At 40.2% G+C, this 19222-nt stretch overlaps 1 protein-coding gene across 4 annotated transcripts in view; it reads left to right on the plus strand.

The window, feature by feature from the left end:
* The window catches only part of HTR7 (5-hydroxytryptamine receptor 7), a 119735-nt gene that overhangs the window by 79398 nt on the left and 21115 nt on the right, over nucleotides 1-19222 (plus strand). For 2 of the 4 annotated variants that reach the window (XM_061195319.1, XM_061195305.1), the window contains exon 2: nucleotides 3433-4191. In XM_061195319.1, the coding sequence (XP_061051302.1) occupies nucleotides 3433-4191 (759 nt within the window). Of the gene's footprint in view, nucleotides 1-3432; nucleotides 4197-5797; nucleotides 5813-12002; nucleotides 13703-19222 lie in introns of those variants that run through there. The other 2 variants (XM_061195296.1, XM_061195311.1) reach the window with 2 other exon arrangements.

Here is a 19222-nt window from a genome sequence, read left to right on the forward strand (position 1 = left end):
TCTGAATAATTATTATTGAATTTTTATTTCTGTGGCTTTATCCTTTTTTTTGTAAGTATCCCTTCATTTTTCATCTTTTTCGGATTTTGTCTATTTTTGCTTATTTACTTGATGAACTTAAAAATCATTTGGTTGAACTAACAAAAGAAATGCTAAGATTTTCAGCTAGAGTTATATATTTTTATATTAATTAAGGGAAAATTGGCACTTTTATAATACTAGATTTTCTTATTAAAAATTTTTTTTTCTCATAGATTCAGGCATTCTCTTAGGTCTCTCTGTATCATTTTATGTTTTCTTCGTATAGGCCCTGGTCATTTAAAAAGATTTTTCTAGATATTTTAATTTTTTGATTGTTGCTGTGAATGAAATTATTTTCTTCCATGATATTTTCTGATTGTTAATCCTTTTTTAGAAAGTTGTTGACTTTTGTTTATTTATTTTATTTCCAGACACTTTAATGAGCACTCATATTTTTTTCTGATCATCTTTTGGTTGATTTAGCCTTCAGAAGTCCCAGGTGGTACCCAGGAGACTAAAGAAGAAAATCTAATTCCCTTACTGTAAGACATTACTTGAGGCCGTTAGAGAATGGAGCCTAAAATAGGGGAGTTTATGGAATATAATTTGTATATCCAGGAAGGACTGAGTCCTCATCACTGAAATGTAATGTAAGTCAGACTAAATATATTAGGATGAATAAGTATGTTGTTCTTATGAGATTATTTAATACTCTGAGGTGTCCTTTGATACTCAATTAATTAATCTCTCAGGATTAACCTTTGTAGATTTGATATTACTTATGTGAGCAGGAGAGAGGCTAGATTTAATTAAGCCTGAAGATATAAGTCCCTATTTAAGTGTCCTTTGATACTCAATTAATTAATCTCTCAGGATTAACCTTTGTAGATTTGATATTACTTATGTGAGCAGGAGAGAGGCTAGATTTAATTAAGCCTGAAGATATAAGTCCCTATTTAAGTAATGAAAATGTGAAGGATGGAAGGGAAAACGGAACTGACTTCCTCAAGAATTGGAGTTTACCAGGTTGTGAGTTCCAGGCTTGCTAATTTTTTGTATGACCCCCCCAAATACAATATAATTTCTTTTCTTGTCATGAGTAATCCTCCTTCCAACAAACACCTACAGTATTGCTCTACCTACCATCCCAACCCCCCCAGTAAGTAGGTGTAAGATGGTCTGACAATGCCATCTGGTGGCCACCTAGGAAACTATATGAACTAATCTCTGTCATTGGACCTCCAACCTGGGTTGGTACAATATCCTGGAAGCCAGGTCCAGGCTTGGGAACAAGCAGTTTATGCCTGTGGCTACAGGCAAAGGGAGAAAATAATCAAAGTCCAAGCCCTGGCAAAGGCTGCCTGGGGAATCTGGGAAGGAGCCCAAAGGCTCCATTCACAGGAGTAGATAGAGAGCAAGGACTAGGTCCAAAAAGAGAGGTTTGCAAAGGAATTCCAGCAGGAAAAACTTGGAGAGAGCTCCTGAACCAAAGCAAAGAAGGGGAGTTTTTTTTTTTTTTTGGGTTGGGGGAAGCTCTGCATTCAGCCTCAGGGCAGGGAGGAGCTTAATTGTGAGCGCACAGTCAGTTCTAACACCTTTCTTCAGGGCTTTCCTCATCTACTTTTTTTTTTTTTTTCCTTAAATTTTTTTTTTCCCATAGCTTAAAACTCAGATAATTTGACAATTCCACATAAGGTCGAGGCTACTTCACACTTCCCTTCTCTCTATCTTTCCCCTCTTCTTCCCTTGCTCCATCCTTCCCACTTCCTTTTCTCTTTTCCCTTCCTTTTCAGCTCTTATTCTTGAGTTCTCAGGAGAACCTCCCTCTTTCTCGTCCTTCATTCTATCCAGGAACCAAAACATAATCCTAGTTACAGCTGAAAAACCTAGAGATAGTGCTTGTGGGTCAGCTTTATCAAGGACAGAGGTGAAATGAAGAACTGGTACCACTAGCGCCTGCATCCTTGGGAGGAGGGATCAGAAGTCCCTTCAACATTACCACGAGGCTCAGTCCTCCCATTCACCCCCTGCATGATTTCCCCATGTGCCTGCATTCACGATTTTTGTTTCTTTTGTTCACTGCCATATTCCCAACATTTAAAACAGCACCTGGCATATAGAAGGAACTCTATTGATATTTGTTGAAGGACGGAATGAATATTCTCACTGAATAAGCAAATCTGGCTTACTCTTTTTTTACTGTATTTCAATTTTGCCTTGTTTTAAGTGTTGCATTGATGCTAATTTTCATTGTGAAAGCATGATTTGCGACTTCTGTGAAATAATTCAAATGTAACATGTGAGGCTATTTCTATCACAAAAATAATTATTTTTTAAATTCCAAACCACCAAGTGACCTACTTTCAGAAAATAACTTTTCATGTTTCACGAGTGTATCTTTTATGTACATAAATGAAGTAGAAAACCAACAAAATGGCCAGCCTTTTACCTATCTTAGCTTCTCAAGTGCTCTTTGAATCCTCCCTCAAATAGAAGCTAAGACTATTAAATACAGAGGAGAAAACAAATTTGGAAAGCTGAAAACTACCAAGCATTTGACAGAACATCTTGCTAACTATGTTTTCTCTGTTTGCTGAGTCTCTTTTGCATTATAAATCCTTGATAACAGAGACAGAGAAATATTTATTCTCTATATAGAACTAAGCACAGAAATTGCCTAATATTTTTCAGAATTATGTCCTTCCTTGTGATCCTCCTTAGAACTGGAGAGACGAGGCAGGCTGTTTTTATTTTACAGATTGTTCCTCGGACATTACTCTTGCGTGAGAATTTTCTGGGGATAAAAAAATGATCACTTGGTACTTTCCATTCCAAAACCCTAGGATTTCCTAAATATCTCACAGCTCTCTGTGATCTTAAAGAAATGCTTTCATTTCAGTGCAAAGGGGAAGTGAAAATGAATTCAGAGCTGGCCTGAATTAAGACAACAGAGGAGATCAGTGGGTGTGTAATATCCGAGTGTGGTAGAGCTTGGCTAACTCGTGAGGATGCATCACAACATCCCATCAGGCTTGATATTTTGTTCCTGGCTGATTTAAGTGGCAGTGATCATGGGGGGGAAGGCATATGTTGAATCTATAGTTCATTGACTACACAGACTGTGAGAAGCTACAAGGTATGAAAAGAGCATAGACTAGCATTACAGGCAGAGGGCTCTTTGGCTGAATGCTGGCAGTGCCTTTGGCTGACTGTGTGACCTGGAAAAAAATAGGTAACCTCTCAGAGTCTTAGTTTACCTTTCTATGAAATGGGAATAATGATTCCTACCTGGAAGGGCTGTGTGAAGAAGGGAGCTCCTAGGTACACAGCCTAGTCCCTGGCTGGTGGTACTCCCCAGTTGATCTGCTGTGATCACGGCAGTCACGTGTTCTCTTTACATTTCTCTCCCAGGTACCTTGGGATCACGAGGCCGCTGACGTACCCTGTGAGACAGAATGGGAAGTGCATGGCCAAGATGATCCTCTCTGTCTGGCTTCTGTCCGCCTCCATCACTTTACCACCACTCTTCGGCTGGGCTCAGAACGTAAATGATGACAAGGTGTGCTTGATCAGCCAGGATTTTGGCTACACGATCTACTCCACCGCAGTGGCATTTTATATCCCCATGTCCGTCATGCTTTTCATGTACTACCAGATTTACAAGGCCGCCAGGAAGAGCGCCGCCAAACACAAGTTCCCCGGCTTCCCGCGTCCCGAGGAGCCCGACAGCGTCGTCTCCCTGAACGGCATGGTGAAGCTCCAGAAGGAGGTGGAGGAGTGTGCAAACCTTTCGAGATTCCTCAAACATGAACGGAAAAACATCTCCATCTTTAAGAGGGAACAGAAAGCAGCCACCACCTTGGGGATCATCGTCGGGGCCTTCACTGTGTGCTGGCTGCCGTTTTTCCTCCTCTCGACGGCCAGACCCTTCATCTGTGGCACCGCGTGCAGTTGCATCCCGCTGTGGGTGGAGAGGACATTTCTGTGGCTGGGCTATGCAAACTCTCTCATTAACCCCTTTATATATGCCTTCTTCAATCGGGACCTGAGGACCACCTACCGCAGCCTGCTCCAGTGCCAGTACCGGAATATCAACCGGAAGCTCTCGGCTGCAGGCATGCACGAGGCCCTGAAGCTTGCCGAGAGGCCTGAGAGACCTGAGCTTGTGCTGTAAGGTCATTTATCACTGTTTTCCTTCTATCCCCCCAACCCTTATATGGGACTCCTTTTTGAAGCACATCGTAGAAAGCTTCCAGAATCAGTAGCGAGCTTATTTTCTACTAAGTGTATCAGATTTGAATTTAGAATACTGTAGACTCTAGTCTTCCACCCAATAGAATTCCAAAAGCCAAAGATAGGTTTTTAGTTGGATTGGAAGAAGAGACTGATTCGCTGATGAATTGCAATTGATGTCAGTGCTGACAAGGAAGGTGATGTTTTTCATCCTTTCTCCATAAATAACATCCACATTAGGTCCTTATAGGTCTGATTCTTGTAACATTATCATTTTAGTTGCTATTACTCTTAGATCAGTAAAACTGTTTTGATGACCTCATCCTTCACTGGTGGAAATCATGAAGGAGGTGATATTTGGGGTGGGTCTTGAATAAAGAGTAGGATTAAGGGATGGCAGGGGTGGAGGGGTGGGTTTGGGGCTGCTCAAAGCAGAGGGGACAGCATGAACAGAGGGACACAAAAATGGATGGAGGTACATAAAGAATTTGGGGTGTGTCTTCAGCAGGACCTAGAAGCTGGGTAGATCGGGGTCAGCTCAGAGGGCAGGTAGGCAAAGTGGGTGGGGGGAGAGCTGAAGGTTTTTGAGCTGGAGTGAGACAAGGTATGCAGTGTAAATAGGGGTTCACAACAGGAGAAGGGAAATGGGTAGGAGACCAATGTAGAAGAGAGGTCTCCTGTCAGGAGAGCCTGCACGAGGAGGGTGGGGCAGTATGGAGTGGTTCGTGTGGGGAGATGCCAGGATGGAGCAAAGTCTTGAAAACTACACAGCTTTTAGAAAGTACTACCCATCTTTAGGAGTTGGGAATTGATAGAGAGTTGTTGAGTTTGTCTGGGAAGCACTAGTAACTTTCCAAGACGCAATTACAGTAGGGCATTGGGATCCAAAAAAGGACCACAGAGGGCCAGTGGTGATAAGGAAATGGGTTTTACATGTAACACGCATATGACTGAAGTTGGCATTGTAAAGAAGGAAGGAGACAATATAGCAAAGTTGGCAGGTCCAGTGAAGATTTTGTTTTAAATTTGAGGTAGAGGAGACATCTTCATGTTTGAAAGCTGAGGGGAAGAAACTGGATTGAGGAAATAGAAGGTGCTGGTGAGAGAGAGAACAGATCAGTGTTGGATGTGAGAGAAGAGGTATCCCTCTTCACTGAACATGGTTCTCTGGAATAGACCAGAGAACCATGGACTGTGGTAGCTTAGAGGGACCTCCTCAGTCATCTTGTCCAATCCCTTCATTTGACAGAAATGGTAACTGAGTCCTGGCAAGTGAGATATCCCACAGTGATTAGCGTTACCACTGGGTCTAGATCCCACATCATGTGAGTCTTGCCTCTATATACTCTCCATATACTAGCCTGCCTTTATTTGTGATCAAGATGGCCAAGGAGACCTCTGTGCTCTCAGCTGTCTCAGGGGAACAGGGTCCCGAAGTGCCCTCATGGATTACAGTAGACTCTCGGGGCTCCCAACCTAGGATACACCCCAAATGACTCTGAAAACCTCAAGGAACTTAGCTTGTTCTCTAACTCATCACCAGGATGAAGGAGGCAGAAACATCTCCTTAATATGGATAAGGGAAACCAGAGATCATCATTTCCTGTCCTAGGAACTCAAAGTTGTAAGACTACAGATATGCTAATTCTTGAGCTGTGAAATAGCTTCACAGGTATTTATTTTTACTTCTATTATATACACTCTTTGGTACATATGAAATTGTTCGCAGTAAAAAGTTAGTTTTTTTTTTAAGGAAGAATACAATCTTAGGTTTCAGAATATATGCAATGAGCAACCTATATCCCCAGGGATCTTTCCAGGCCTATAAGATTCTTACTGAATTGACCACTAGTGTTTGTTCACCAGGACAAGATTCTAAATTCCTTCAGGGAAGGAGCTATGTCTTAGTCAAATTTCTGTTTGCAGAATCTAGTACAGTGCCTGACACTGTACTAGATAATAAAAGTAATAATTTCTAACAATTATTGAACACCTACTACATGCTCTCATGGTGTACATCATTCTACCTGTAAAGCAGGTGCTTCTGGCATCCCCAGTTTTCAGAAGAATAACTGAGGCTCAGGGACGTAAAGTAACTTACCTCAGATCACATAGCCCCTAAGTGGTAGGTATGGTATGAATCACTCCAATGCATGTGCTCTTAGCTATTATGCAACACTACTTGTCAAATGACTTGAGTCTGTAGGAGTGAAGAGCTATTGAATGTTTTGAGCCGGGGATTTTAGCCATCAGCTCTCTAAGAAGACATTTAGAAAAAACTTGTTAATAGAAGTAAGTTAAGTTTATTAGACTTACTGCAGCTTAGGAGGACACCTCCTTGACAGAGACTTGATAGTTTCTCAGATGGAGGGAATAAGCAAAGGATATTGATAGAGTTTTAGAGCTTGGGCTGGGTCATGTTAAGGTAGGGAACTGGTAAGGACTGGGCAGAGATTATGACATGATAGCTTTGGATTGGTGGGTATAACTAAGTGAGGGCCTTTTTTTTTTTTAACTTTTTATTTTATATTGGAGTATAGCCAATTAACAATGTTGTGATAGTTTTGGGTGCACAGCAAAGGGACTCAGCCATACGTATACATGTATCCATTCTCCCCCCAAACTCCCCTCCCATCCAGGCGCCTTGATGCCAGTATTAATGAGCAAACTATCAGTAAGTCTAATAGTCTTACTATTGATGAGTAAGCTTGTTTAGTTGGTGCGCAGTCTTATCTTTTGGAAACAACTATTTCCTGGAACAAGTACTGGGTGATTTTGCCTGGCCCCAGAGTTGTTTAGCACAGGAGCTGAAAAGCATGTTGGTTCCAGTTCCCAGGGGTAACATGCTGAAAGATGCGTTTGAAGAGAGTCTCCCTGGCAGCAGTGGGAAGGGTGGATAAAATAGAAAGACTAGTGGCAGGGGGTCCAGTTAAGTAGCCAGTATAGAAACTAGAAAAGAACCATTGAAATCCTGAACTAGGAAACACCACTCTGTTAGTTTTCCTCCTGTACAGTCAAAGAACTTGAGAATAATTTTATTGATTATTTTAGCTAATAATTCACATATAATTCAGATAGTTTACAAAATGCTAATTTTCAAATGTCACACAAACAGGCTTTCCAGTTTGAAATAATAGTCACCCACATATATTGAGATTCACTCTCACGTATTATGCTGAGCACTCCATGTGAATTATGTCACTTAATCCTTATGACTTTATGAGAGGTTGGGTTCCTTCATCTCCATTCTGTTGGGGAGGTCAAATAATTTTTTCAGTCATCCATGTGGAGCTGAATTTGAGCACAGGACATCTGTGTTTAAATGTACTTTTAACTTCCATACTACTATGAATTTTATAAAAGTAAATCAGCGAACATAACATCCAAGGATATTTGCCTCTGTGCCTTTAGCTAATGCGGAGTCTTGGGTTTTATTTTCCTGTTAATCTAAGACAGAGGTCAGCAAACTTTTACTGTGAAGGGCCAGACGGTAAATATTTTAGGCTTTGCTAGCCATACGGTCTCCACTGAAACTACTTATTTCTGGCTTTGTAGTGAGCAAGCAGTCCCAGACACAAGTAGCCAAATGAGTATGGTGGTGTACCAATAAAACTTTATTTACAAAAACAAGTAGCCAGCTGGATTTGGCCCACGGGTCATAGTTTGCTCTCCCCTGGCCTCAGAAAATGACTGTGTCCTCATTACATCTCTCTCTGTTTGAATTTATAATTATTGATCTTATTTATAATTATGGAATGTTAAAATCATTTGGGATGAATGGCCTAAATATTTATTAACTCTAGGAAGTTTCTAATTAGAGAGTTGGAATAGCTGCTATTTAAAAAATTCTATACCAGGCAGCTTTCTTTTCAGTTCCAATGTGGGAGGACTCCTTTTTAAATTCTTGTTTGTAACTGTGTCAGGCATTGAGGCGGATACAGAAAACACATGATGTCTTTCCTGCCTTAGTGCATGTATTTCTATTGCACAGACTGTACATAAACATGCACATGCTCATTCACTCTTTTTGTGTTGAGAACACAGGAAAAGTGGAGACAGGAAAAGCTATAGGATTCAAAGGAGAGGAAAATAACTCAGTGATTTCCCTAACTCTGATCAGGGAAGACTTCCGGAAGGATATGGGCTCGAATATATCTATGAAAGTTAAAGCATTTATAACTAAAGGAGACTAGAGATGGCATTCCACATGAAGGAGACATTTGCTATAGAGGCGTCAGTGTGGGACCTTATGCAAAGGACAGGCTGCCCAAAGCTAAGCATTGTTGTAGGGGAGATTTAGAGATCATAATGGAAAGGTCGAATAAATTAAATTATGAAGGATCTTCCATTCCAGCCCCAGAAATTTGGGATTTTTAGTGTAGATAAGTGGTTCTCAACCTGGGGTGATTTTGCCCCCAGGGGACATTTGACAATGTCTGGAGACATTTTGGTTGTCACAGCTGGGGGAGGGGAAGACCTCCTGGCATCTGGTGGGTAGAGGCTGAGGATGCTGCTAAACATCCTGGCTTACACAGGCAGCCCCCAGAGCAAAGAATCACCCAGCCCCAAATGTCCATAATGCTAAGGTTGAGAAACCCTAGTGTGGGCAGAAGGAAGCCATTAACTGAATCTCTGCAAGTAGGAAAATGGAATCACCAAAACCATGAAGACTGATTTAGTGGCATCATGTGGAATGAATTAGAAGCTAGAGGCTGGAAGTAAGGCGTCTCCTCATTGGCTTGTTTTCTCCAGAAACATTTGAGGGCTTGTTGTGTACAAGGCATGGCGCCAGGCATGTCTGGGATATAAGGATGAATAAGTGACAATCCTTGCTTCTGGAAGCTTACAGTCCAGGGGGCTGGGGTGGCTGTAGATGTGGTGGTGGCTAGTGAAAGACTAGTAACCAGAACTCCCACCATGGTCCACGCTCTGCACAGCTGCATTCAAGTAAACGCCAGTTGGATAACCCCAAGCCATCCTAACTCTACTGGAGTCTCTGGAAGAATGATGTGGTGTCCAGTCCATAGCTCACAGCAAACCTTAGAACCCTTTGTTCCCCCTCCCTATCTCTCTAGCGCTCACGCTTCTTGGCCAACCTAGAGACTCCAGGCTGCTCCCTGCAATCTCTCTAGCTCTTTTCTTCCCCTCTGGCTGCTTGGGTTCTAGTCTCTTTTACTTTTGTCCCTAATTCCACCTTCTTGGCTCTATTTTTTCTCCTATATAATAGTTTTCCTCCTTTCCTGTAAAAACAATCTACTGGATTGTGTATTGCTACTTCCAAATATTTCCCCATTTTCTTGATCAACATAATGAGAGGCTCAGGAGTCTGGCAGGCACTCAGGAGTCTTCCTTGGGTAGAGAGTGAATAGAGGGAAAAGGCTATAAATACTTCACTGGTAATTGTAATTCACTAGTCTAAATTACAGTCTTTGTCACCTTTTCACAAGTATTCAAATACTGGTAATATAAAACCAAATGTGATAATGTGATAGAAGCAGGGATTTTTTTTTTTTAATTTGATGGCTTTATTTATGGATTTGCTTTGAATCACCGTAAATGGCTTTTAAGTGTCACATTTAGATGACTTTTGTTCTTTGACACCATTACTGTGAACAATATTGAACAGCAGTTTCTAAAATACTTCCATCTAAAAGAATTTCATGAAATTGTTTTGAAGTAGCTCTGCCTTCCCTTCTCCCTTCTTTTCGTCAATGAGCCTTTTATAATCCCTGTCAATTGCAGTTCTAGTGGAATAACCTTGAGTTCCTGCCATGAATTCTGTCAATATGCTGCTCCCTGGTTTGTACTGAAGCTTTGGAGTTCAGGGTGATTCTACTTTTCTTTACAGAAACCAGTGATTAAAAAAAGAAAGATGAAATGGGTCCCAGTGGAAATTAGGAAGAAGCATCAAGCACCTGGATATCTGTGGTGGGATGTTGTCTTAAAGACAGAAACAAACAAAAATTTGGCTGTTTCATGGATTTTCTTTCCCCAGAGTAGTCTTTTCCTCATCATTAACTAGCTGGAATTCAGCTCTTTATTTTTATTAAATCATCAGTTAGTACTAATAATAGCTTGTTCGCTTCATGCTTTGTAGTTGCCTACATTTTAACTTTGCGGTGTCTCTTTAAAGTAGGAAATGCAGGCAATTGACCTCTCTTGCTTTTTCTAATATTTTTGTTTGTTTGTTTTCTTAGTAGACAGTAAATACACATAGCACAAAATAAAATGAAGCAATACAAACATACCTACAAGAAAAATAAGCCTCGGGGGGATGTCTTAGAAAGAAAATATCCATGGTAGAAATCATGAAGGAGGTGATATTTGGGGTGGGTCTTAAATAAAGAGTAGGATTAAGGGATGGCAGGGGTGGAGGTGGGTTTGGGACTACTCAAAGCAGAGGGGACAGTATGGACAGAGGGACACAGAAATGGATGGAGGTACATAAAGAACATGGGGTATGTCTTCAGCAGGACCTGGAAACTGGGTAAATTGGGGTCACCTTGGAGGGCAGGTAGGCAAAGTGGGTGTGGGGAGAGAGGAAGGTTTTTGAGCTGGAGTGAGACAAGGTATGCAGTGTAAATAGGGGTTCACAGTAGGAGAAAGGAAATGGGTTGGAGACCAATGTAAAAGTGAGGTCTCCTGTCAGGAGGGCCAGCACGAGGAGGGTGGCATTGAGACTAGGAAAGAGGCCAAGGATGTCTGGACATTTGGAAGTTGACTAGCAGGTGGGTGGTGAGGAAAGGGAGACTTCAGAGATGGTGCTGGAGCCTGGAGAGATTCAGTAAAGTTCATGAGCCGTTGTGAGCTACAGAGGAAGTGCAGTCTCCTCTATGGGAGAAGAGGCAGAGGCCCCAGGCTAAGAATAAGTGTGGAGTCCCATTGGGGACACAGCCTTTTTCCAGTGTCTGCTCCTACATACCCAGTAGCCTGGAGCCACGGGTCCGAGCTGAAGCGCGGTGCTTCTCCTCAGGCACCATCATGTGGGGTAAGGCACAAAGCGAGAGATGGTGTCTTATGGAGAAACTGATCCTGTCACCAGGGAAACCCATCCGACAAGTCTTGACAGCCAAGTGAGAGGGGCACTTTCAATGGGATGGGAAGGCAGAGGCCCTGGACCCTCTTAGACCTGGCTCTCATGCACATGGATATAGTTCGGTAAGTTGAGTCCTGTGATGGTACAGGTAGGAGAGTGTGTATCTAGAGGCACTGTGGCTCTACACTAAGGAGAAAGAGACTTCCTCAGCTGTTGGCCAAAACTTCTCCATGACTCATGGCACTTCTGTGAATCTAGGAGGAAGGAAGTCAGGGAGGTGGGGTTTCCCGGTCTCTGCACACAGGGTTTACTATAGTGCACCCTCCTAGGTTTGACAGGGAGAACACTCGCATTGTAGTCAACATTATTATTTTCAAGTATGGCAAGTGCAGTAGTATTTTGCAAGGATTATTGAGAGTAGAGCCATTTTGGGCTAAAGCTATATTATAAAAGTGGGTTATCTGGAGCTGATTTGCAAATATATTAAGGCCCTGGAAACTTGTAGAAGCTATGAAATGTATGAAAAGAGCCATAGCACTTTTTCTTTCCCCTTAGATGCTCATAACCCCTTGGAAACCACAAATAATTCAAATTACTGAATGCAGTAAAAATTAAATCCACCCACCACAGAATGAAAACGCACATTTACAGTTCTGCTAAATCATTTTCTTGCCTCCTTTCTCTCTCTCTCTCTCTCTCTTTCTCTTTATAGACAAAACTCTGACTACTGTAGAAAAAAAAGTCATGATTCATGATCAAAAGCAGAATAATGGAGATGAAATAAACAAGGCAAGACAGAGGTGGAAAGAGAACGAAATCATTTGCTGAGACTTCGGAATGGAATGAGGCTTCTGTCCTTTCTTGGGATGGCTAAAATGTAACCAGCAAAGTATACCTGCTGTTCAAAGTATATTATGAGGGGGATGGTGACCTCTCCTTTTTATCCTGTGGATCACTGCTGTTGTGTGCAGATGAAAACAGCCCAATCAGCTCAGCAGTAAGCATGCGCACAGAACTGAGTTCCAGAAAGGAAACAGTTTCTGGTGCTTTGCTTCTGTCCAAGTCCGTGCAAGTGAAGAAAGTTCCCATGCACGCTTCCCACGCTTCTGAGTCTAGGCCTTGTGGTGAATATTCGGGAATCATTTATGAGACAGATGTATTTTGCTGTGGGACAGAAGGGTGTTTTCCCCAGCAAACTGCGCTAAGCATAGAGATGAATACCTTGCATGTTCACGTTAGAAAACAGAACCCCGTCATCAGCTACTACAAATGATCTCCCAGAGCAGTGTCTGTTCAGCTCCTGTCAAACAGTTTGGCTTTTTTGCAGGGTCCCTGTGACGTCCCCACCAGTGTACTTTCTTTGTTAACTCGCTTCTCTCGTTATGGTGTAACTCAGGAACATCTCAGGATGGAGAGAATCGTAAAACCTGAATAAAGCTTTTTCTCGCACTCGCTCTTCTTCTGGGGGATCCTGAGAGGTGAGGGCAGTTCCTCCTGTGAGGAGTTTTCCCTGGATGAAGAGCGGGGGCTACCTCACCACACCATATAGTAACATGATTGTTGGCACAGAACTTGTGACTCTTGTTTACACCTGGGCGCAGTGGGCCCACAGGCTGGTCCCTAACTGTGAGGTTTGGGGGAGGAAGTATGGGAATAATGGGGTTTCCATGGAAGACTGTGACGCTTCTGGAGATGGAACATCCACATGTTAATTCTCATTGAGCAGCGTTTTATTAAACTGTGTGCATCGGAGGTCACCTGGGCCGGTGTTAGGAACCCTCCAGAATACCATTCTGTTCCTTCTGGAGGATTGGTTTTTGTGTTCTCTGTATCTTAAATCAAATGTGCGCCTGGCCAATTCTGTTCTTCTCCTCTCCCTCTCCCCAAAGTGGTAGACATTCAAGGCAGATCAGGAAACAAAAGATCCCTTTGTAGATAGTATTTTTTTTTTAAATGGTTCTGTGTAATATGTATGAGCTAGGGGGACAGAAAGACAGTAGATCAGAGAAGAGTACCTGTAAGGAGACAAAATGAATACCAACCTTCATTTGACAAAAGAGAACTGAAAGAGAATATTATTTTCCTATAATATATATAGCTGTTCTCTCACAGGATAATGTGGAATTCCAACGTGGATGGTGGATTTCTTCCAACTTTCACTGACATCGCTTCTTACAACACACGGGGAAGGGTCTGCCTTTCTGAAAAGGGAGGTGGGCACTGTCTTTTCCAACAAAGCTTGTACAAATTCCTGAACCGCAGATTTGCTAAAGTAACTGTAAATACTTATATTCATAATTTAAATGATTATTTCTGGTCAGATAAATGTTGTTAAATTTGAAAATGTTTTATTACATTACATCAAATAAAGTTTATTTGTAGCTGTAATAAAGCAACTTAAATGACTTTTAATTGAAGGTCTGATGTTATAAATGTCGCTCTACATAGAATAACAGAAGGACAAACTTTATATATCTGCTACAATCCTAACAGGTAGTTAACACAGTTCTGTAATTAATTGCATCCATTTTGTAACTTTTTAAAAAAAATAGTGACTCCTTGATTTGATTAATGAGCATTTATTGGGTTCCTGCTACATTCAGCACTGTGGACATCGAGGGAACCAGAATGGGTAAAGTAAGTCCTTCCTTTTGAGGAATTTGCCATCAGAAGGCAGACATTTCTCAGCTTGTCACCATATAGTATAGTAAGTGCTGTAGTGGTTTGTAGGGAACGACATGTTTCTTTCCTGTAGTTTAAGACAGGGCATTATGGTTAATTGGGTTGATGCAGGTTTTCATATGTGTTTAATTTTTTTTATTAGGACCTTAGTTTTTCATATTGGCTCTTTATCCTGCCTGACTTGAACGCCTGATCCTTGAACTCTCTGCTTCATTCTGGCTACAGAGGCTGGACATTGGACACTGTGCTTTCCATGTGTGGCAGCCAAAGGAAAGGAAAAGGTAGAAATTGAGAGAGAATGAGAAAAAATGTCAAACAATTTATACTGTTTCACCTATGATATAATTTGTGCCAAAGGTACAGCTTTTGTTTTAACTAAGAATTGGGAAGATCACTGAGATAAACATTTTACATATATTTTTGGACTATTCAGCAAGAATGACTATTCTAAGCTCTCTTCTCACTCTAGGATATCAGCTATCATCTTTTGGTAAGACTGAATGTTGGGAAAGGATTACTGAGCAGTAATGTACTTGTAAGAGATAACATAGTGACTGTTGCCTTAGTGTTTAGTTTGATTCTGTAAACATTAAACAGGAGGCACTCATAGAGCCTAGGTTTTCTGGAAATTGTTTCATAAATTCTTAAAGCGTTTACCATGGTGTCATGTGCTTGAGATGCCTGTATGTGGTTTTATTTTTTTCTGTTTTTCTTTTTTGGTTTTTTTTTGAATTTTTGAATTTTATTTATTTTTTTATACAGCAGGTTCTTACTAGTTATCCATTTTATACATATTAGTGTATATATGTCAATCCCAATCTCCCAATTCATCACACCACCATCCCTACCCCCCACCGCTTTCCCCCCTTGGTATCCATACGTTTGTTCTCTACATTTGTGTCTCAATTGCTGCCCTGCAAACCGGTTCATCTGTACCATTTTTCTAGGTTCCACATATATGCGTTAATACACGATATTTGTTTTTCTCTTTCTGACTTACTTCACTCTGTATGACAGTCTCTAGATTCATCCATGTCTCTACAAATGACCCAATTTCGTTCCTTTTATACCTGAGTAATATTCCACTGTATATATGTACCACATCTTCTTCATCCATTCGTCTGTTGTTGGGCATTTAGGTTGCTTCCATGACCTGGCTATTGTAAATAGTGCAGCAGTGAATATTGGGATGCATGTGCCTTTTTGAATGATGGTTTTCTCTGGGTATATGCCCAGTAGTGGGATTGCTGGGTCATATGGTAATTCTATTTTTAGTTTTTTAAGGAACCTCCATACTGTTCTGCATAGTGGCTGTATCAATTTACATTCCCACCAACAGTGCAAGAGGGTTCAATTTCTCCACACCCTCTCCAGCATTTGTTGTTTGCAGATTTTCTGATGATGCCCATTCTAACTGGTGTGAGGTGATACCTCATTGTAGTTTTGATTTACATTTCTCTAATAATTAGTGATGTTGAGCAGCTTTTCATGTGCTTCTTGGCCATCTGTATGTCTTCTTTGGAGAAATGTCTGTTTACATCTTCCAACCATTTTTGGATTAGGTTTTTTGTTTTTTTAATATTGAGCTGCATGAGCTGTTTATATATTTTGGAGATTAATCCTTTGTCCATTGATTCGTTTGAAAATATTTTCTCCCATTCTGAGGGTTGACTTTTTGTCTTGTTTGTAGTTTCCTTTGCTTTGCAAAAGCTTTTAAGTTTCATTAGGTCCCATTTGTTTATTTTTGTTTTTATTTCCATTACTCTAGAAGGTGGATCAAAAAGATCTTGCTGTGCTTTATGTCAAAGAGTGTTCTTCCTATGTTTTCCTCTAAGAATTTATAGTGTCCGGTCTTACATTTAGGTCTCTAATCCATTTTGAGTTTATTTTTGTGTATGGTGTTAGGGAGTGTTCTAATTTCATTCTTTTACATGTAGCTGTCCAGTTTTCCCAGCACCACTTATTGAAGAGACTGTCTTTTCTCCATTGTATATCCTTGCCTCCTTTGTCATAGATTAGTTGACCATAGGTGTGTGGGTTTATCTCTGGGCTTTCTATGCTGTTCCATTAATCTGTATTTCTGTTTTTGTGTCAGTACCATATTGTTTTGATGACTGTAGTTTTGTAGTATAGTCTGAAGTCCGGGAGCCTGATTCCTCCAGCTCCGTTTTTCTTTCTCAAGATTGCTTTGGCTATTCAGGGTCTTCTGTGTTTCCATACAAATTGTGAATTTTTTTGTTCTAGTTCTGTGAAAAATGCCAGTGGTAGTTTGAGAGGGATTGCATTGAATCTGTAGATTGCTTTGGGTAGTATAGTCATTTTCACAATGTTGATTCTTCCAATCCAAGAACATGGTATATCTCTCCATCTGTTGGTATCATCTTTAATTTCTTTCATCAGTGTCTTATAGTTTTCTGTATACAGGTCTTTTGTCTCCCTAGGTAGGTTTATTCCTAGGTATTTTATTCTTTTTGTTGCAATGGTAAATGGGAGTGTTTCCTCTCTTTCAGATTTTTCATCATTAGTGTATAGGAATGCAAGAGATTTCTGCGCATTAATTTTGTATCCTGCAACGTTACCAAATTCATTGATTAGCTCTAGTAGTTTTCTGGTGGCATCTTTAGGATTCTCTATGTATAGTATCATGTCATCTGCAAACAGTGACAGTTTTACTTCTTCTTTTCCAATTTGTATTCCTTTTATTTCTTTTTCTTCTCTGATTGCCGTGGCTAGGACTTCCAAAACTATGTTGAATAATAGTGGTGAGAGTGGACATCCTTGTCTTGTTCCTGATCTTTGAGGAAATGCTTTCAGTTTTTCACCACTGAGAATGATGTTTGCTGTGGGTTTGTCATATATGGCCTTTATTATGTTGAGGTAGGTTCCCTCTATGCTCACTTTCTGGAGAGTTTTTATCATAAATCCGTGTTGAATTTTGTCAAAAGCTTTTTCTGCATCTATTGAGGTGATCATATGGTTTTTCTTCTTCAATTTGTTAATATGGTGTATCACATTGATTGATTTGCGTATATTGAAGAATCCTTGCATCCCTGGGATAAATCCCACTTGATCATGGTATATGATGCTTTTAATGTGTTGTTGGATTCTGTTTGCTACTATTTTGTTGAGCATTTTTGCATCTATATTCATCAGTGATATTGGTCTGTAATTTTCTTTTTTTGTAGTATCTTTCTCTGATTTTGGTATCAGGGTGATGGTGGCCTCATAGAATGAGTTTGGTAGTGTTCCTTCCTCTGCAGTTTTTTGAAGAGTTTGAGAAGGATGGGTGTTAGCTCTTCTCTAAATGATTGATAGAATTCACCTGTGAAACCATCTGGTCCTGGACTTTTGTTTGTTGGAAGATTTTTAATCACAGTTTCAATTTCATTACTTGTGATTGGTCTGTTCATATTTTCTGTTTCTTCCTGGTTCAGTCTCGGAAGGTTGTGCTTTTCTAAGAATTTGTCCATTTCTTCCAGGTTGTCCATTTTATTGGCATAGAGTTGCTTGTAGTAGTCTCTTAGGATGCTTAGTATTTCTTCCATGTCCGTTGTAACTTCTCCTTTTTCATTTCTAATTTTATTGATTTGAGTCTTCTCCCTGTTTTTCTTGATAGTTTGGCTGAAGGTTTATCAATTTTGTTTATCTTCTCAAAGAACCAGCTTTTAGTTTTATTGATCTTTGCTATTGTTTTCTTTGTTTCTATTTCATTTATTTCTGCTCTGATCTTTATGATTTCTTTCCTTCTGCTAACTTTGGGTTTTGTTTGTTCTTCTTTCTCTAGTTCCCTTAGGTGTAAGGTTAGATTGTTTATTTGAGATTTTTCTTGTTTCTTGAGGTAGGCTTGTATTGCTATAAACTTCCCTCTTAGATCTGCTTTTGCTGCGTCCCATAGGTTTTGGATCATTGTGTTTTCATTGTCATTTGTCTGTAGGTATCTTTTGATTTCCTCTTTGATTTCTTCAGTGATCTCGGTTATTTAGTAACGTATTGCTTAGCCTCCATGTGTTTGTGTTTTTTACGTTTTTTTCCCTGTAATTGATTTCTAATCTCATAGCATTGTGGTCAGAAAAGATGCTTGATATGATTTCGATTTTCTTAAATTTACTGAGGCTTGACTTGTGACCCAAGATGTGATGTATCCTGGAGAAATGTTCCATGCACACTTGAGAAAAAGTGTAATCTGCTGTTTTTGGATGGAATGTCCTATAAATATCCATTAAATCTATCTGGTCTATTGTGTCATTTAAACCTTGTGTTTCCTTATTAATTTTCTTTTTAGATAATCTGTCTATTGGTGTAAGTGAGGTGTTAAAGTCCCCCACTATTATGTGTTACTGTCGATTTCCTCTTTTATAGCTGTTAGCAGTTGCCTTATGTATTGAGGTGCTCCTATATTGGGTGCATATATATTTATAATTTTTACATCTTCTTCTTGGATTGACCACTTGATCATTGTGTAGTGTCCTTCCTTGTCTCTTGTAACATTCTTTATTTTAAAGTGTATTTTATCTGATATGAGTATTGCTACTCCAGCTTTCTTTTGATTTCCATTTGCATGGAATATCTTTTTCATCCCCTCACTTTCAGTCTGTATGTGTCCCTAGGTCTGAAGTGGGTCTCTTGTAGACAGCATATATATGGGTCTTGTTTTTGTATCCATTCAGCAAGCCTGTGTCTTTTGGTTGGAGCATTTAATCCATTCACGTTTAAGGTAATTATTGATATGTATGTTCCTATGACCATTTTCTTAATTGTTTTGCGTTTGTTTTTGTAGGTTCTTTTCTTCTCTTGTGTTTCCCACTTAGAGAAGTTCCTTTAGCATTTGTTGTAGCGCTGGTTTGGTGGTGCTGAATTGTCTTAGCTTTTGCTTGTCTCTAAAGCTTTTGATTTCTCCATCGAATCTTAATGAGATCCTTGCTGGTTGGAGTAATCTTGGTTGTAGGTTCTTCCCTTTCATCATTTTAAATATGTCATGCCACTGCCTTCTGGCTTGTAGAGTTTTTGCTGAGAAATTAGCTTTTAACCTTATGTGAGTTCCCTTCTATGTTATTTGTCGTTTTTCCCTTGCTGCTTTCAATAATTTTTCTTGGTCTTTAATTTTTGCCAGTTTGCTTACTACGTGTCTCGGCGTGTTTCTCTTTGTGTTTATCCTTCCTGGGACTCTGTGTGCTTCCTGGACTTGGGTGGCTATTTCCTTTCCCATGTTAGGGAAGTTTTCAACTATAATCTCTTCAAATATTTTCTTGG

The sequence above is a fragment of the Eubalaena glacialis genome, chromosome 1, assembly GCF_028564815.1.
Source record: "Eubalaena glacialis isolate mEubGla1 chromosome 1, mEubGla1.1.hap2.+ XY, whole genome shotgun sequence".
NCBI classification, from domain to species: Eukaryota; Metazoa; Chordata; class Mammalia; order Artiodactyla; family Balaenidae; genus Eubalaena; species Eubalaena glacialis.